Source organism: Lonchura striata, chromosome Z (assembly GCF_050655825.1).
Source record: "Lonchura striata isolate lonStrDom1 chromosome Z, ASM5065582v1, whole genome shotgun sequence".
NCBI lineage: Eukaryota > Metazoa > Chordata > Aves > Passeriformes > Estrildidae > Lonchura > Lonchura striata.
Genome location: NC_140740.1, coordinates 78,946,608 through 78,967,887, shown reverse-complemented (window position 1 = coordinate 78,967,887; position 21,280 = coordinate 78,946,608). Strand labels below are relative to the sequence as shown.

The 21,280-nt window shown below is 36.3% G+C and overlaps 1 protein-coding gene across 7 annotated transcripts in view; it reads right to left on the bottom strand.

Annotated features, from left to right (window-relative positions):
- Positions 1-573: 573 nt before the first annotated feature.
- SPIN1 (spindlin 1) overlaps positions 574-21,280 on the bottom strand; it is a 63,096-nt gene continuing 42,389 nt past the window's right edge. For all 7 annotated transcript variants that reach the window (XM_021530430.4, XM_021530429.4, XM_085567221.1 and 4 more), the window contains exons 3-6: positions 13,471-13,519; positions 8,078-8,331; positions 6,889-7,122; positions 574-4,337 (exon numbers count right to left, since the gene is read on the bottom strand). In XM_021530430.4, the coding sequence (XP_021386105.1) occupies positions 4,138-4,337; positions 6,889-7,122; positions 8,078-8,331; positions 13,471-13,519 (737 nt within the window). In that variant the 3' untranslated portion in view covers positions 574-4,137. The remainder of the gene's footprint in view (positions 4,338-6,888; positions 7,123-8,077; positions 8,332-13,470; positions 13,520-21,280) is intronic.

The window sequence follows — 21,280 nt, the reverse complement described above, 5'->3', positions numbered from 1 at the left end:
TGTTCAACATGGAAAGCCTGCCATAGTAATTTAACCACATAAAGTCTTCAAAACAACTTAGAAGACTTTAGAAAATTCACAACATGGTGATGTTATCTTCTTTCCTCATCACATCCAATTTGCATCAACTTCATTTTTTATCACCAGTAAAATACACTTCATTAAATTTTTTTAATTCAAAGCAAATTAATGTATCACCAAAACACTGCCAAATACTTCTGCAGCTCCCCACTGCCAAAATATTCTGTGTGCTCTGGAAATAGAGACTGCTTCACAGACCGGCAGAGCCGCCTGGGGAGAGGGGGAGAAGTTTTCTGTGTTTAGTTAAATTTAGCAGTATGCTTTTCCTTAGACAAGTTCCATCTTACTAACACTCATACTTACTTGGAAAAAAGAATAAAGATTTGGCTCTGCAAGCAAACATATTTCATAGAGCAATTATTATACCAGCATACGTGGCTCAATATTAAAATAATAAATCCTTTAAATTAGAAAAATGAAGAAACTGCTTCTTCATAATCTGAAATCACATCTCTGTGTTTTGCTCATGAGAACAAAGTTTACAGGCATAAGTTGCACATAAAGGGTTTATTTTAAATGTTTTAAGGATAGAGTTACATCATAATTATAAAAATTACTTACAGAATTAAGTAACAATTTAAAGTGTTTATACTTCTAAATGCAGAGAACAGGGAACTGTCTACATTGTTCAAAATAAAATAAAAATAAAGAAATCAAGCTCTAAAGATGAATTTAATACCTAATTTAAAAATGCGAACACGAAGACCTCTGAACTATACGCATACCAAGAACCATCCAAATTGCACTAATGATGTAAAATACAAAAAGAACAGCATTTTCAAGGAACCAGAAACTGTTTTTACCGTAATTCTTTTTCCTGATGCAACTTGACAATTCTCTCTGAAGACAAAGCCCCTATGTTTAAACAATTCATTTAAAGAATGCTTCTACCTATTCCAACTAAAAGGGTTTTCCCCATCTCTACTCCAACATAGTTTAGGGTTTGGCACTCAAAAAGAAAGAAGAAGAATGTAGTGTTCTGCTATTCAACTGAAATTTTATTTTTTCTTTAACAGAATACATGGTCCCTTCAAATGCTGTATGACACATACAACTGGAAAATTACCTTCCGTTGGCACTATGCTCGTCTCACCGGTGCATTTAATCCTACTAACAACCATTAAAACAGCACAATAAGCAAATTCACAAAAAACTGAACACAAAATAAAAACAGAACAAAACAAAAACCTAAACATTTTAACATGCAACTTTAGTTTGTTACATTGAATGTTCTAACTCTCTAAGCATGCAAAAAAGGATGGTCTGCATTTAAGTTTGTTTTTTTTTTTTCCCTTTTAAGTTTTACATGGCAGCCTGACATCACACACACGCACACACACAATATACAACAATACTACAGCAGGTAAATGTGAAAGGTGAGTAACTTTTATACAAAGATCCATGGCTTGTGCCATCACAAGCCCTATGTGATTTTGGAAAGTAATGTTGAACCCCTATAACAAGGAACCAACATTTAGTTACCAGGGTAACGCAAGCACTGCATGCAGATCTGAAACATGAGCCTAAAACAAAGCCCAAAGCAGATGGGCAGGGAGTGGAATTAGTCTCAAGCCTCAAAACTGTGGTTTAAGCTATCAAAAAAAATAAAACCCAAAAAACCAAACCAAACCAAACCAAAACAAAAAATCCCCAAAAAATCCCCAATTGAAAATATCCACACAACGGACGAATGGGGACATCCAAAAACAACAGTGAAATTTACAGTTTGTAGATTATTCTCTAATTGTCAGAATACATAGTGTATTCAATAGGCTTGCAGAAAACCCACAAATGCAAGCCTAATGCTAAAAGTGTTCCAGTAGACCTAAACCTCAGATATTTCAAAACAAACCTCTTATTCCTCAGATATGTAGCCCCAAGATCAGTGTACTAGGTAATCCATGTATCTTGTGTGTAATTAATACACTCACTCATTCCTGTGCCACAAATATTGACTTGGGCTCATGGAGCCAGGCTCAGCTTTGAGATTTACATGCAGGACTCTTAAGAGTCAATAGAAAACACAACAGATCTGCAGGATGAAAACACTGTGTTGCAAATCTGCTCACTTTGTTCAAACACAAGAAACATTTACGACTCAGGTACTTACTGCATAAGGACTGCATTGAGAAGCTATTCACTGAAAGACAATAGCCTGCCTTTGGTTGCCCATGATGAAATACTGGACATAATGCAATATAGTAGCAATGGACAAAGAATTAAGGTATCATATTTATATGGAGAGTATTTATTACCATTCAACAGCATAATGAGGCACAAGCCTTAAGGCTAAATTATGAAATCAGGCAAAAAAATGGACAGAAAGGGGCTTAAACCACTGAGTCTTCAATACCAAGAATACCCACAACAGAGGTAGTCTGCACCTCTGTCCTCTGATTAACAGCTCCTGCATTCTTCCACTAATGGCACACAGTTGGATATCAGGGTATTTGTTCCTTCCATCAAAAGTGTTAACTGTCTTCACATTCTGTACTTCTGTGAAGCAGTTCTTTGAAACTTGCAGAGCTCTGCCTTACTGTAACATGACAACCTTGTTGCTGTGCTGCATTGTTGTTTCAATTCCATATTTTAAAAGCTGCCACACTTAAGGAAACCCTAATTTTCATTTACAACTATCTTGCGAGATTATAACCATGAAAAGATTTTGCAGTTGTGGGCTGCTATTTACATCCACAAGCTAATGCAGATGACTGAACCACTGAGACTGCCTTATAGCTTCCATTAGATAGTACACCACTAGCATGCAGAACTCTAGTGTTCATAGAATGAAATTAATGTTAACAGCATACCTCAAAGCAAGTACAATGTACACCACAAAAGGCAACAACAGGTTTAAACTGTAGATTTATCCAGACACTCCTTAAGTGGAAAAGCCAGGAAAAGAATAAACTGGGAAGATGCCTTCTTGAACCAAAATTATTAAAAGCAAACCAAAACAGAGGAATGCAACAGACTGAGCAGAAGGCAACAAATGCTTCTCCTTCTCTAAAGTTACATCTTCACTGTAAAAGGAAACCCCCTCCCACTCCCCTGGTGTGAGACTGTATTTACCATGTAAAATATTAATTACTGTTAGACTTCTAAGTCCAAACACAAACATTCAGGTTGCTAAGTTTTGATTTTAAATGAGAGACTACTGATGCCAATGCGTAGTCTAAATTCTTCTGAAGTAGCATATATACTGTTAAGAGTTGTGGCACCAAGCACTTGGGTTTTGCTAATAAGTGTGTATAACAAACAAAGAAAGAAGTACAACATTTAGGATTGAAGGCAGCCTTGTTGCATGTATTTTACTGGTTCCTATGACTTGTAAATATGGGCCATTAACTGGCATATTCTAATTAAGTGGTTATACAGATTAAATGTAATTTTATAGTGTAAAGCCTTTTCAATGAAAGGTGCGTAATCCAAACACTTGATATCCTACTGACCTGTGACTAGTAAAAAATGCACAAGCATTTCCACGCACTGCAAGTTCTTAAAAAGCTGAATTTGAAATAAAGTGTAGAAACACAGCAGATTGATGTTACTTGGGTTAGGCACTCCTTGATACTGCACAAACTGTTTAAACCTTTCAGAAAAGTCACCTCTGTCCCAACCCTGAAAACAAGGACTGCCAGTATCCAAGAAATTAAATTTAATGTTACAAAAGAAGGCATATCAAAATATCAAACTACACTTGCATGTGGCAGTTGAACAAGTGAGTGCAAGATTGAAGAAAAAAATCAAAATCTATGAAAAAATTTAGATTAATGATTACAATACTAGATCAACTTTACACAGCTTGAATTTGCAGCTGTTCTTTGCTTTTAACTCCCTCCTGCCCAAACATACTGACTTCCTTCACGAAAAGGAGTTCTCTTACACAAAATGTGTCATGTTTGTATTACTCAGAACAAAACAGTTTTGCTGGCAGAGATTGTGGGTTCGCAGGGACATTTAAGCTTTCGTTAAACTGGAAAGCAGTCAAGTCTTTGTGTCTACAAATTTTACATTTAATAGTTCCACAAATTTGGCAAAAGTTCATGATGACGTCTAGGATGTCTTCACCAAATCGTAGACATAAATATGGAAATCATCATCAAACTTGATGAAATAGACAGATGGTTTGGCTTCAACTTGATGAATGACCATGCCAGTCCTTTTCGAGCCATCTTCTTTGGCATATTCCACTTGTTTGCCTACCAGGCTGTCCACAACTTCACCTGGTTCCCGTTCTGCAGGAGGTGAATCATCTGTAACATAAACCAGTATGCTTTAGTAGACATTAACAAAATTTTGCACTATTGGAATACAACTACACAGTTGTCTTTAAAAATCATACAAAACAATTAAAAGTTGTAAACAGCTTAATTAATTTAATTCAGACAACCTAACAATTGCCATGCTTGTGGAAAGTAGTTGCAGAAAAATTTTTCTAGCAATACTGTCTTCAGTTTTATTAAGACAAAACCAGCACTTTGGTAAGAGAAGTAAATCTTTGACAGGAAGGTGTATACACAAGTTGTAGAAAATGGCTGTAGACAGCTGAATTTAAGCCATGAGCAGAAAAAGGCATTGGACCTACTTAGCAGAAAGGTACTCTAACTTCCCTCTTCCCACACATGTTATTCAAAGGTTCAATGTGTGGATTTGACTACAACAGAAGCATCTCTTCTGAAATGGTAGCAGGTGTCAACTCCTTATTAAAAGGGACTTTTGACGCCATATTTGAGTAATTTTGGTGAAGTCTGACTGTATTATTTTCCTCTCTGGCAAAACCTAACCAGACAATCCCTACGTTAAATCTGGATTATGAAAGGTGTGTTTTGTAACATGCATAGTGATTGGCTTGTAGCCAATCACAGAACATGATAAAGGGTAAGAAGTACTATATGGAGAACTGGAAGCTAACCACATATTCTTTCTCAGCTCCTCTTCTTTGATGCCTAGTTCAGATAAATTTCTTTGTATTGTACTGGAAAACTTTCTAAAGCAATTGTAATATCTGATGTGGCTTTTATTCTGGAAATCATATGCTTTTAAATTAATAACTTAGTTACAAGTCTATATTAAGAATCCCTTACAGATTCTACCCATTTTATTTTGAGTTTTGAGAACTATGAAAGAACTCTCAAAGGAGGAAAAAAAAAAACAGGGAATGAATAGACTGGCTTGCGTTTGCACTTAGAAACTCAGGCAAATAGAAGTTTCTCTTTTTGTGTTTCAGCTCCTCTATAAATGCACTGTCACACATAGTTATTATCCTCTTAGTATGAGCTTTATAGGAAGATTCTTTCTTGGCAAAGATTCAAGTTCAGTGCCTATATTTTCACTTAGAAGTGTAGGCCATGTTTTAGTATCAGATCCAACAGTATATTTTCCCTTTACGAAAAGAAAAAAGGTTAAAACAAATTATCTATTATTTGATCTCTTCATATGTGCAGAACCAACACTTGATAAGGGTCAGTACCCTAGAAATTTTATTTATAATATTATGGCAGGTTCCACCACATTTACAGAACTATCTGCAGATATTCTAAAATCTGATTTTGAACAATACTATTCCAAAATACTACCATCCAGCTGTTGACTCAAAGACATGATTCAAAATATCTGGAAAGCATTCATGTTCAGGAAAGGAAACAAATACTTAGAAGTGTTTAGAAAATCAGTAAGCAATAACTGTTTGGTGAGCACAGAGTGTAAAGTGCACTAAAAGCAATTAAGATTTAAATGGAAAGGAAGCATATAAATTTTCCTTACTCTCAAGGTGGAAGAAAGCAAAGCAGACTTAAAATACATTCCTAATCCATTTTGATGGTCAATACAAAGAACAAGTTATTTTAATATTTAAGTCTGAAAGAGCTTGCTTTATTTCTTCAAGAAGAGGAAGGTCACTTTTTTCCATTAACATCTGTAGTTCTTTCTTTAAAAGCATCAGAGATGTTGCTTTTTGCTTGGGCCAGAGGAGAGGGCAATTTGAACACAGATAGTTAGCACAGAGATACTGCAAGTAAGTGCCACTTTTTTATTCTGCCAGATCATTACCAGTGGTGTATCTGAAACAAGATGATCTCAAACTCAACAAGTTACTAATTGGAGAACTGTAGTGGCTGACTACATAGCTCTTTGCATATGTATTAGTTACAATTAATTTTCTATAAATTAATACTAGTCTTTAGGATTAATAGAAGTCCTGAAGAAGACTACTTCATCCAAAATGAGGAGAAATACCAAGAGAAAAAAATTTATATATAACTAGTGTTAGAAAATGTGAGAGAAAATCGATTTCCAAAAAAACAGTACTTCTTTCCCACAGGCAACTACTCAAGAAGCTTTTCACACTGAAGACACATAGCTCAGTGAAATTGTTCTTACTGTATCAGTTTGACCCAAAATATTCATTCCCACAAGAACTGTTCAGAGATACAAATCAAGAGCCAACTCCACACAACATGATACTTTTGTAAGAAAACAGCAGTGGAAAACTTTCTGCTTGTCAATTCCCACTAAAAAACCAAAACGTGAAGTCTTTCCTGGTAGTACACCCATATTTTCAGCAGAATTAAGATTAATTATGAAAAGTATCACCCTGTATACATCACTGCTAAGAAAAGTTAAATATTTCAGCAGTTAACATAGATATTCTTTGTTGTATTACCACATTTGTTAGCTGTGTAAAAAAAAATTAAATGTAATATCAAACATGATGTTTGTTTGCCAGCTATCTCGACCATAAATAAATCACAGCTAAATGTTTAATATGAAAATCTGTCAGAATAAAACAGTAACTGGCCTACTTACTTGAATCAGGCATAATGCGAAGGTCACCTTCTTTATAATCATCTAAGAGCTGGTACATGTACAAGACGGGATCCTTCTCATACGTAATATAAAACCATGTGTTCATAATAGGAGCTCGAGCCAAGACCATCCCCCTCCATTCATCTTTTGAGCCATCCTCTGTCTCAAACATATGTTCCACAGCTTTACCAATCATTGTGTCTGCCAGGTGGGCATCACTAATTCGAGACGAAGCTGAAATGAAACAGCATTTCAGAAATTTATTCAAAATCATATATATGTATCTTTGTGTATTAATCACCATAAAGATTATTTTTACAATCTGATTGGCAGTTAGTAAGTTCATATACAAAACAAATAGTGTCCATTCCAGAGAGTTTAGTGCTGTGGAACTAAGAAGTTCAGAATGTTGTTAAAACAACAATGCATTATTGTACTCCCTGTGATTAAACAATCACAATGCAAGCTAGTAAGAGATCAATCGAGCAAGAAAGACTCTGAACTTTAGACACTGGACGGGGAGAGGTAGAAACAAAAGGCCGGTCTCACGGCAGTTCTATGATGTTATTAATTCAGCTTTGGGGTTTGGTTCCTCATAACTCAACCCTACGGACTGTAACCAATTCCTTTGCAGTTAAAAGGAACAACAGCTTTTTCTATTTACAAACTAGTGTTTACTTGAGTAGGTATCACACCTGGTGGATTGAAAAACCTGCAGTTTAACAATCCAAGTGCTAATTCTGAAAAACAAAAAGCATTATTACTAATCAGGTTAATTCATTTAGAAAATGTCTTCCAGCCATTATTTTAAGTACACGGTGGTAGTACAAGAAAAAATGTAACCTTATTACTGTTAGACACACAAAATAGACAACATAGTCTAGATGGCTCAGAGTTGAAATTTTAACAGAAATATCAGTGTTAATCTGAAAACTACAGAATGTACTATATACTACTTAATGACAGAAGACAGCAACTGAACTCACTAGCATCATCAAAGTTTTGTGGAATAGAAAAAAACTCCAAGATTTTAGATTACCTGCCATGAGACAAAAATGAAATTGACCAGTAACATTTAAGTGGTCATGGGTTACCTTGGGGGAAGTCTGGAGGGATTAGTGGAAAACATTCAGTGATAAATACCAGCCAATATATATATTTGTTTAGGAGAAAAACCCTAAACACTCACCAACTCTGTCTGGAAGAACTTCAAGTGCTGAAACTCTTTCATCTTTGTGAAGTTCTAGTCCGTACACACAATCAAATCCATCGTACTTTATGAGATAGAGCGAGGGATTTACAGGAACTTGATCAAGAACTGTGCCCTTCCATTGTGTTACAGGCCCACTTCCTTCTTTCCATCCGTGCTGTATCCTGCAGCCTACAATATTTCTTCGTGGCTGAGAAATAGGTTTGCTTGGTCCCACATTGTTTCTATGTTTTCTGTACACAGATACAAACATTAATATTAAACAAGTACATACATATTCTACTTAAGAAAATAGTTGTATGCTTTTACATAAAAATATAAATATAAAAAATATTTTATAGCTTAGCACACCTTATTCAAATTAGGTCATAAAGCTTATCATGCTTTATGGGAAAAAAGAAAAACAAAAGTAGTGACACATTTTTGACATGCTGTATAAGGTCAGTTTCCTAGCAGTAAATTATAAATGTAGTTTGCTTAAGCCAAAATAACTATTCTATCCCTCGCTACACTGAATGTCAAAGGTGAAACTCACCTCAACAGATCTCAAGGCATAAGGCTAGATGGAAGTATTACAACTTTACTACCTTGTTACTCTCTGCAGAACAGTAAACAGCTCCTTCCCAGAAGGAAGAAGTCAGTGCAAGCATTATGTGGCTGACTGAAATTCATTCAAAATGTTTGTTTTCCCTAAAACAGATCTATTTTCACCTAAAGAAAATGTTGGCTCCTTCATTTACAGGTGATTTTGACTCCAAGTAGTTCTAAAGACACATGACTGTAACAACACTTCTGTATTTAGTATGGAAAATGAAAAACTGCACGTAATGTAATTAGCCATAGATGGGATACTCCTTAATGTGAAAAACAATCAAGTAACTTTTTTGTCCTTCTGATATTTTCAAGGAATTTGCAAGAAAATTCCCTCTGCTACTGTTACTATCAGTTACTATTCTGACGACCTGTAATGTAAGCTATTTGACAGTTCCAAATCACTGAAAGTGTTACACAAGTTTTGTTTTATCCAGCTATTAAAATCACAGTTTTGAACACAAATGGAAGAAACTAAAGAGTAATATATAAAATTTTCCTGGATATCAACTAGTTGGAAAAAAAATTTTTGGGCTACTACTTGTAGCACACATTATTTCAATGGCACAGTAATATATGCACACAACTAGCTTAAAAGTAACATCAAAAAGATGATCAGTTGCAAAAGGCAGTATTTTTCCTTAGAGTAGAGACAGTGATCAAAGAAAAAGGTCTCCAGATATGATTAGTACTCTCACAGAAGTCCCTATATGATCCAAAAAATACAGATAACAACCATATCACTGAAAACCTGGAAGCAGTATTTCATAATAATACACTCACAATATGATATTGGAATCTTTAACGCTGTATCATAACTGTAATCATAACTATTAAAAACAAGATACACAATTAACTTCAGTACTTGTCCCACCTCCAGACTTTATTTCACTATGAAAATCTTAGCACGGGTATTTTCACATTTCACTTTTGTTATCATTTGAGGTTTTCAAAGATCAGAATGCAGTTTTGCATTCCTAACCTTGATAGCACAGATAACTGCAACAGGTTGGAGTTCCTGTAAAAAGAAACTCTCCCACAAAGCTGGTTCTAACTTTATGCAAAAATTAGAATTTATTTTCAAATTCTAGCTCTGCTGAAGTATATATATGTGTTTCTAATTGTAATAAGTGTCAGTAATAGCTTACTATTACAAAGTAAATTCACAGATCTGGTTCTCAGCAGAAAATTGAGTTTGTTTTGTATACAATTCATTTAATTAGTGCTAATGGAGCACTGCTTCATTCAGAAGGGAATAAAAACTACTAGAAATAAAAGAAGCTTAAACTGACATTGTTTTGTCTAGTTTAAGCAGTTTATATTGCTCATCTTTTAATCTTTGAAAAATATAATGCTATTGGATATGCAACCTCAGTCAACTTTATGTTCTGCCTACAAAGCATAATCCATTTTAATATTTAATTTGGAACAATAAAGTAAAAATCTTTACACTAATTCTAAAAAAAAGATGGAAAAAGACAACAAAACTGAGTTCAAATAGGTATAAAGAGCAAAGAACATTAGGAATTTAATTACAAATCAAGTACCCAGTAGATGTACCTGCGGTGCAAATTTTTGTTTGAATTTTGCATTACTGAACAGCTGCTCACTTCTCATTTCAAGTATAAGAAATTAGATATTCAAACTAATGTATTACCAAGGAAAATCCACTTCCTGCATTTGAACATGGTAAGAAAACAAGCAAGTTTCTAACTATTAATAAGTTACGAATTTATTTCTATGTAAGACAACTAAATAACCAAACTCAACAGCGTGACATTCTTGTAATAAATCAAGTTCTACAGATAACCTCCTATGATGTCCTATCCAGAAGGTCCAACAAATTTTTTCCATCTCTTTCATTAAAACAGTCTTTAAAATTTCCAGAATTTGCTCTTCAATATTTGAAAACAACTAGACATGTAAGAAATGAAGCCAGGATAAACAGAAAATAGCAAGTCCTGGAAGTAGTTCTTGACACATCAGACAAATCCTCATTGTAAACGGCCCTTCGATTGCCAAAAGTTTCTGATCCTCTTCTTTATCTTGCAGGCTGTAAGCTGTTAAGTAAAACCTAATGTGAAAAAGTTTCATTATCAGAACTAGATACTTCGGAAACATTCTAAAGACTACACAGGCAGAAGGAAATCTGCCCAGAGGCTAAAGCTGTGCTCATAAGGTGCTTGCACAAACTTTAATTTGGCTACTGCTACCTGGGAAACCAACATATTTCAGAACTGCAGAGGACTGGTAGCAGAAAAATCAGCCGTTACCACGAGTTGTGCTTAAAACACAAACTAGCATTTATAAAAACAGGAATGACAATGCCCAGTAACCTACAAAGTTACCCATTTAGGTTTGGTTGTTGATTGTTTTTTACCCTGATCATGTCATTTTATAAAAACACAAGGGAAAAAAAACTCAGAAGGATGAAAGAAAACCACATCTCTTAGATATGCAAAACATGGAAAACTGTGAAAAACTCGAATGAAAATGAGAAAACATTATAGAAGCAGTACAGTAGCACTAGTCATTATGCTTTCAAATCTCGCATGGTACAAAACAGAAAAGTTATTGAAAACAGGATATAAAACTTAATACAACCGTGATCTTATTAATGTCTACGACTAATAACATAATGGTGATCTCAGAATTGTTATTAACTACTTCTCACAATATTCAGACTATGAGGCACATTAATTAAGACAGATGTTTTAAAGTACATTCTGTACTCCCTCAAAAGTTAAAAAAAAAAAAATTCAGTTGTGAATTTCAGCTCTAGATGCCGCAGAAGCCAAGAGCATCTTACCTTAAAGTCGTATCAAAATTTCAAAATGTTCAAGTTCACTTGTAGTTAAATTGAAATTATAACCTACACCTCTAAGTCTCTAAATTGCTGACTACAAGAAATCTGGGGAGCCTCTGAAGAAAGAATTGCTTCATACCTGTGATATATCTTGCATTATCCCTATACACTAAGGGTGGAAAGAATGACATCTGTGATTATTGATTGATCTGATGCCAGTGAGGCCAGCTTCATATTGGCAGAGATCACCACTACCCACTGACAGAGCACTTGGAAGAACTGTCCTATCAGCACTGGAACTGTCTCCAAAAGGCTCAACAGTTAACTACCATTTAAAGAGCTCAGAAGGCTCATCCACACTGCTCATTCTATCACAATCTCACTTACTGAGTCATGCTTTGCTCCTTTCTCTGCCATAACCTTCTGAAACAAACCTTTAAAATCTCAATGGCATTTGAGTACCAGTAGACTTTTTCTTCTTTTTCCTTAAATGAGGATGTAACTAAATAAATAGCTAAATCAGTGACAAAGTATACATTACTAACTCACAGTCTATCATGTTGCCTCAGAGTAGTATCAGCATATAGTATTACAGCATATTCATATCCTACTAATTTATGGTAAACTATAAACAATGTTTTACTACTCTACCTTATTCTCAGACAAGTCAGTAAGCAGCAAACAAGAAGTCACCTTGGATTGGTACAAAAAACCCTAAACTAAATAATAAAAATCGAACTAGGCTAAATTAACATAAAATTAAGCTGGATGCTTAAGTTAAATACCTCAAAATTATGTCACTTAGGATCAAAACTTCTTATGTCCCACAAAAGCTTTTATGCTAAAAAATTTACAACCTATTTAGTTATTTAAATAAGTGTATATTAACACAACAATAAAGACAAATCTAGCCACCCTCAAGTACAAAAGGCAACCCACCTCTGATAGTCTTCCCATCATACACTCCTTTCTCTGAGCGGTTGAAAGAGAACAAGAGAAATTAAAGTTTAACCAACTCTACCTGCCCCTAGACAAAAAAAAGTTTCTCTTTGCCTTCTATGAAGATAGACAAGAATGGATAATGATGAGCTGGTGGAAGGCATCAGAGTAGTTTAACACCAGGTGTTGTCTCTGGGAAACAGTTAACACTGTTAATAGTGATTAACTAGATTAACTGTGGAAAATACACCTGCCAAACAAATTGCTTGTGATTGATACACACTATATGACTTTACAATTGCAAACAGCTAGTAACATTTAAAATTTCCCACTTACCCAGCTTAGATTTCTCTCACCAGATACGGTATCTTGCTGCATGAACTAAGACCAATTATACCCAGAAGGTTAACTCTATTTTCACACAGCTACTCACCAGTGTTCAGCTGCCACTATTTAAAATGTTGAAGATGGAAAAATACATGCCATGAAAGTGTAGCAAAGCAGGTATCCTTCCTTCACATACTAATAGCAGCTTCCTTAAAGAAGTATTTCAGTGCATTCTTTACTTTTAAAAAATAAAAAATATTTTCCAACACTACAGTTATAGTGCATACATGATTACATATATCTGAGATTCCTTTCCAACTGGGTTCTTTGTAAGAATGATTTGCAGTTTTTGGTTTTTTTTCATGGTGACTGCATGAACTCTGTGCCAGAGAACAGACGTCCTACAATAGATGTGGCTAAGCTTAGTCTTGAAAATCCTTCTCTACAGATTCCAGAAAGAATTTCAAAATTATATTTAAAAAAATATAATGTTAACAGTCAAAACAATGTTTAAAGCTTTATCTGTATCTGTGGGGCTTTCTTTCCTACTACTCTCCTGGAAGGATTAGAAGTCTGACTCTACACACATATACAGACTGAATATTATTCCACAATTTTCACAAATAGAGTGGAACAATACAGATATATTTCTTGAACAGTACTTCCAGTTACTGAGAGCTATTCTTTAGTAAATATATTAACAACTTACTTGTGGGATGTTCTTTTCTTCATCATGCTGGCAGACACTCCTGCATGACCTACAATATAAAAGATGTTGGAATTACTGAAAACCAAGTTAAGAACTTACATAAAAGCCATCATATTTAATATCAAATCCAAACATTTCATGTTATGACTGATCAGGGACCTGCTAAAACCAGAAAAGGCTCTAGAGAGGTACACATTGGCTATCTGCACATGAAGCTGTGGTGTGCTGGCTGACCTTGGCTGGATGCCTGGTAACCACCAAAGCTGCTCTACCTCTTCTCTCAGCTGGACAAGGGAGAGAAAATACAACCAAACATTCCTGGGTCAAGACAGGGACAGAGACGCATAATTCACCAATTACCATCACAGGCAAACCAGGCTTTACTTGGGGAATATTAATTTATTACCAAGCAAGTCAGATAATGAGAAATAAAGCCAAATCTTAAAAATACCTTCCTTGCAGCTCTCCCTTCTTCCTGGGCCTAACTTCACTCCCAATTTTTTTCTACCTCTTCACTTCCAGGTAGCACAAGTGGACAAGAAATAAAGGTGCATTCAGTTAATCACTTTTTGTCCCTGTTGCTTCTTTCTTTCTCCTCAAGGTTAGGGTTAATTCTCCCTCCTCAGGGGAAGGACTCATCTTACTTTTTCGCAACTGCAGCATGGGGACCCTCTCACGGGAGCTACAGGCTGCTCTGCAGTGAGCCCCACACAGGCTCACATGTCCTGCCAGCAGACCTGCTCCAGAGTGGCCTCTTCTCTCATGGAGCCACACAGACCTGCCAGGAAACCTGCTCCAGTGCATATTTCCTCCAGCCTCACAGACTCCCTCAGTCGCATCCACCTGCCCCAGTAGGGTCCTCCAAGCCCTGCAGGGGCACAGCTCCTTCACCATAATCTTCACCACAGTCTGCACTGGACCCTCTGCTCCAGTGCCTGAAGCACCTCCTCCATCTCCTTCTGCCAGTGACCCTGGTGTCTGCAGGGCTGCTATGCTCACACAGTTCTTCTCCTCTCCTTCACCTGGTGTAGGGCAGGATCTTTCCCCTGTTCTTAAATACAATATCCCAGTGGCACTACCACCATCACTGACACGCTCAGCTTTGGCCAGTGACAGGTCCATCTTGGAGCCAGCTGGCACTGGCTCTCTTGGACACAAGAGAAGCTTCTAGCTGCTTCTTACAGAAGTCACCCTTGCATGCTCCTGGTACCTTGCCATGCAAACCCAACACAGAAGCTCAGTGATGAACATAATGAGTGACAGCAACTATTAAAATGGAAGTTGAACAAAACAAAGACAGTAGATGCAATGGTCAATCAGTGACAATAGTGAAAATATGCATGAACAAAATGACAGAGAAACACTTTCAAAAGAACACTGTACATGAAAGGTAATGTGCACAGGTAGAAAAATCAAAATTAGTTATTAGAATAAAAACTGCAGCCCCCGATCACAGTCAAAGGCCAGCTGCATACAGACCATTTACTGGAGTTGACTGAAATAGCCCCTATTAAAGTGATGGCTGAAGGTGACTACATGGCCAGAAGGTACCTGGCTTGATCCTGATTCTCCTCACTATACTACTTTTTAATAGTACGGAGTAAAAATTTCTTCACAGTACCTTGTTTTGGATTTTTTGCTTCTTGGTTGCCATATCTAAAACAACTTGGTCAAAGTACTGGACTGAACCATGTATAACTCTAACACCTTGTGTTTATGTACAAACATGCCTACAATTTTAATTAGGAATGCTTGAATTAACACTTGCAGAGAAGTGCTTTAATTTCTGTATAGCCCTAAACAAACAAATTATTTTAAATTTACACTATATGCATGTTCCAAGCATATCTAGAATTATATACATATTGAAGAGAATCACACAGGAGTCAAGCACTGACAGTACCAATGATCTTTAAAGTCTTCACAAGTATCTTATTTTTTTTGTATGCAAACTCTAAAAGGGCATACACAAAGTAACAGAAATGGCAGAATTAATATAATTCATTAGTAATTAAAATAATCTTATGTTTATTATAGTCAAGCTTGCATCAGATCTTCAGGAATCTGCATTTCCAACAGTAATGATATCTGAAATGTGCCTAATTTTTATAAATTAAGCCTTGTCTGTCAATTACTGCAGTAAAGGTCCTACTTGCAATTTTTGACTGTTACAAAACCAAATAAATTGAGTATTTTTAAGAACTTAGCTGGAAAAACAAAAACAGTTATCACAAAAAGTTTGATTAGAAACCTGTAAGACTTTAGGACTTTATTACAGCCTGTAAAAAAAACTTTCTAAGCATAATTTCAGTTATCTCTCTGTATATGAGGCTGTATTCTACTAATATATAACATAATAAAACACATTTTATTAAAAATATGGTGATGTTTTATTTTTTAAAAAGTAATTTCTTAAAATCCAGTAACTGTTTTTACAAAATAGAGAAACTTCATCACCAGAAGATGAATATATGCACTTAACATTTTAGATTTCCAGCTAACCAGAAAAAAAGTAAGATTTTGGCTAAAGTAGCTCAAGTAAAAACACAGCAAAACAACAGAATAGTGTATCACAAGAATTTGCTTTCTGTCCACCTCCTCTCAAAGATTCTGTAACCCATAAGAAGGGAGGTATGAAGGATTTATCTTTCAAAGTCAAGAACAGAAATACTAAATTGACACAGAAGAAAGATTTACTACAACATTTTCAATAAGTAGAGAAGTTAACCTGACCTCTGGGAATGGGATTTTGCTGTTTGCTAAGTTCTCACCTTGGGATCTTCAAAATTTTTGTATGATGCAACTTGTTCACTGATGTAATGAGCTCTATACCAAAGACAACAGAGACAACTAAGTACTACTCATCATCTTAAGTCAGTCTCTTAAGAGAGCTCACAGTTTAATACATCAGGTAATGGCATCTGGATGTTTAATACATATATCAATAACAAGTATTTGAAGATCCTCAGTTAAACACACTCTTGTACCAACCAGATGCCAATTTGCCACAATTTGCCCTCATAGAGATGTAAACTCCTTTTAAGGCTGTTATCAGGTTACTGTTGAATTGCTTGGCTACTGTAGTGCCTCTAATACTGGCCAAATGCCAGTGCACTCACTAGAATTACTTATTCATTTTCTGCTGTGAGATAAGGATTAAGAGGAGAGCAAAAAAGGCTCTAACTTTTAAAGGGTATAAAGAAAACTTTATTAATAGAATTAAAAGAAAAATAAGAAATCAGAAAAAACCTTGAGAACACTTCTCCTCCCACCACACCCTCTTTTCTTTTCTACTAACAACATAAGAGACAAAGCCTGGGACCTTCAGTCAGTTTACCACGTCTAAAATAGTCTTCAGTTCTCTTAGGGAGCAGAGTCTCTCTTGCTATGCCATGGAGACTTCTCCACAAGGAGCAGTTCCCTCATGGCTTTAATTTGCACAAATAGCACCTGCCTGGAAATCTGTAATCATTAAGTCCCTCCACATTTTGGTAGTTTTTTCCATAACTATCACCATGGCTGAGTAATTTCAGATTATTGGGGTATAATTTTAAGGATGAGTTGTTCTAGTATAGAAACAGAAGTTCTCTTCTTCCATCTCTAGGACAATGTTTCTCATCTCTCTCTGTTCAAGCTATTTAAACATCTGCTTGCTTCAACGCTGGTGCCTCTGCTCACTGTGGCTAGAATGCTACATCCCCCCAGTGCATTCAGTGAATTACAGGGAAAAAATAAAAGTCTGATGTATCAATTATATTTTCAGCATAGGCTTAAAAGAGAATTTCAGCCCAAACTAAAGCATCTCCTCCCATCTGGGATTTGACTCCTTTACTGACCCTGGTGTCTCTATGTTGTTTTCTCTATGTGTCTTCACTCTTTTCTCTCACTCAAGAGGATTGATGTCTGCAAGTTTCATCTGTATACTAAAAATGTTAATATCTTGCCCAGGTTGTGGATAGCTATATGATCTTTGCTGGGCATGGCTACATGGCTGTTTTCTGACCCCTGCTACATTTAATTCCAGTCACATGGACTGCTTTCTGCACGAGGCTGCAGACCCATCTCTGTCCTTAACCACACAATTTTTCTGCGGCACCAGCAGAATGGCTCAGTGGCTTCACAGCTGGCACGGAGCCTGGCGCAGCTCTCCCTGGCCCACCAGCTGTGTTTGGAAGCCGGTGGCAGAATCTCAGCCAAGCCACACTGTGGGCTGGGCTGGCTGGGCCGTGTGGCAGAGTGGGGCCCAGCCTGGCCAGCACTGCAGGAGAACAGGGCCTGGCCTGGCCCTGCCAGGCCACAGGGGCTGCACAGTGGAGCGGCGCCTTGCCCGGCCAGCATCAGTTACCTGATGAAAGGTTAGAAGCAAGAGAGCTTTACCCAGGAGTTGTTCGGTTTGAAATGTATTTTCCACAGAGGCATGTTCGGCTCCTTCAATAGGTTTAACAGGTTGTCAATATTCAAATTAGCCAACTGATTGGTTTTGTCAGGTCCAAAGGAAGCTGCCATGGTCCTTACAGGGAATCACTTCCGTAGCTCAGAGATTTTTTTTCTTAACTAAAAACTAAGCTATGTTAAACTATGACAGCTACACAATTGTAGAAACTGCAACAAGAGTTTCTCTGTCCTCTATAGAATCCTTATATTTAACATATTCTAGTAAGAAGGTCAAAATCAGAACTATCTGCTGCCTGAATTTTCTTGGTCCACAAGAATGCCATAGCTGGATGAAATGACCCAGCCATGGGCACTCCCAGCCCAGAAAGCCAAACATGTCCTGGGCTGCATCCAGAGCAGCGTGGGCAGCAGGGGAGGGAGGGGATTCTGCCCCTCTGCTCTGCTCTGCTGAGAGCAGAGGGTTTCCACCTGGAACCAACCCTACATCCAGGGGTCCTAGCACTGAAGAGACCTGCTAGAATGAGGTCATAGAAAGGCCACGAAGATGACTGCAGGGCTGGAGCACCTCCTGTATGAAGAAAGGTGAGAGTTGGGATTGTTTGGCCTGGAGAAGAGAAGGCTCTGAAGAGACTTTATTGCAGCCTTCCAGTACGTGAAGGGGACCTATAAGAAATACAAGGACAGACTTTTTAACAGGACCTGTTGCAACAGGACACAGGGTTGTGATTTTAAAATGGAGATTAGCTATAAGAAGTTTTTTTTTACATTGAGGGTGGTGAAATGCTAGCACAGGTTGCAGAAAAGTGGTGGTCGCCTCATCCCTGAAAATATCTAAGTCTTCAGTACAACTTCAGTACCCTTGTCCATCCATTTATTCAGAGAGCACAGTGAAGCACTTTATTAAGTACTAGCAAATAAATTGTGACTTTAAAAGGATTATGAATAAATTTTCTGTCTCTGAAGCATGATTTCAAATTTGGGGCATAGTAATGATTTGGGATATTCTATTTAAAAAAAAATTGATCTAGTTGAAGATGTCCCTGCTGATTGCAGGAGTTGGACAAGATGACCTTTAAAAGATCCCTTTCATATCAAACTATTTTATTTTTTTATGACTAAGGGCACAGAAACATATTTTTTGTAATAGAAAGTGACCACAACCACCACCTTCCAGACAAGAGCAACAGAATTAAGAATTCAACTGCCATATGGTGTTTTGTCATACTTGTCTTTTCTGAGGCTCATTAATTCTATCCCTTACATTAAACCCTTAAAATTCAACAGGAAAACTAGAAATTATGTTTCTGAACTTTACTCCAGATGAAGATAAAGAAATAGGGTATGACAAGACAAAAAAAAATTGTTCAGGATTTTGGCTTCAAGAGAAATACATGTGTTATTTCAGCTGGGGCTATAGAGGAATAGGAAGAAGCATGGGAGAAAGCTACTGGCAATGTTCTGCTATTGTGACATGAGCTGGTAATTTCACACAATCCATGAAAATCAGACAGGCTCTTCAGAAAACAGCAACCATATTTTATTTCTCTAAATATCTCCTATGTTTACAACAGGCAGCAAAATCTAGATGCTTTAAAGTTGTATTCCAGAATTATCTGTGTGAACAGCAGTAATTCCAGTCTGTATCTGGAGACTATTTCAGAATTACTTTTAGGGACCTAAGAAACACTTAGGTGTGCTGATTCACACCTCTAAGTATTTCTTGACCTCAACTTAAAAGAGTTTGAAGGAAGGAGGTCTTTTAATTGAAGTAGGTCAGAAGTACAGACATAAACCAAAATCTAACTCTGCAAGAAAGATTCTAAGCAATTCACATCCATGATCTCTTTTCTTAGTTAATAAAGACAAAATGAAAACAATTTACACTTGCTTTTACGAGAGAAAATATATGACTCAATTGTTATATGCTTATATATGTGTTAAAAGTTTTTTTTACTAAGACGGTATTTTTATGTTTTCAAACCATCCAGTAAAGTCTTTACAATTGTTCTTGACCATCATACAGTTTGGTAGGATTCTGTATCTCTGGGAGAACCCTGCTAAGAAAGACTCCAGAGGACCATGCCTTTCAGTTATACAGCATTATACAAGAGATCATTAGATTTAGAAGGGTCAAGTGTGTTAACGCAGGGTAATCACAGCTTACTTTACAAGCAAATATACTGCAAATTAACTTTTTTTAAAAGGCTGTATTTCTCCTATATTTGGGACAGCAATACACTAATTAGAGAGACACGCAGGCACGCTGCCAAAAGCACCTGTCTGATTCATGGAAACTATATAATGGAAAGAAACTCTGTCCTTTGACAAACTCATAGAGTCTGTAGCCATGTATTCTACTGTTGTGTAAAAATTAAATGTCTACCTTGTCTTCTTTTGTCCACCTTCAATCCCACCCTTTGCTTCTCAAAAAGGATCTACGTACAAATGTTTCCCAGAGAGAGATTTTAAAAGTCTAGACAGTATAAATCACATATACCTCTTCCTTTATACCTACTTTACAACATAAATAAAAACATTTCCTTCCTAAGCACCTACTTTACAACATATAAAAGCATTTCCTTCCTAATCAGACAGATAGGACAGCTGAAAATTGCCTTTGTCAAAGACGCTACCAACCTGTAGTGCCACTGATCAGTATTTCTACAACAGAATGAAATCAAGTCAGTTGAAAAATGTTTTGTTAATGCATCAAATTTTGCCCTATATGAATACCTGACGCAACCACTGGACCTCCAGACTGTTTTTTGCTACCCATACATAATCCAGAAGTTTCCTAGAATCCAACCATTTTATTATTTTACATTATTAACACATCAAATATAAAATACGTAGACTATTTCCACTATTTCACTGTATCTTTTATTAATTTTTCCTCCTAATAAAGATCATATTACTGCTTTATTATTCAACCCCAGATGACAGCAATTTTACAGACATGACTTAAAATCCTAATTTCTACTTAAAATGTAGCTATCCTGGAACCCTACATGCTGTTTGTAAACTTCCTTGGCAAGTGGCAACCACCATTAAAAATGGAAGGCAGTAAGTAAGATATCTGTATCCACAATGCTGTAAAGTTCAACAAATCCGATCTAAAAGTTACTTCTTTAAGTACACCTTTTTTCTTTTTCTACAGCTGTTCCAGGTATTCTCACAGATTCTCTTAAAGTTACCTAGTTTAGCTCTATAATGGGGGAAGGCACTTTTTACTAGATCAAGTTGCCTAATATCTCTTTGAACATAACCTTAAACATTTCTAATGTTTAACCCAAGGATAAAAATGTTAACCCAAGGTTAAACATTTGGGTAACCTGATCCTGTGTTTTACCATACATACTCATTGTAAAAAAATTCTTCTGTATATTCAAACCTAACTATACTCTATGTTTAAAAC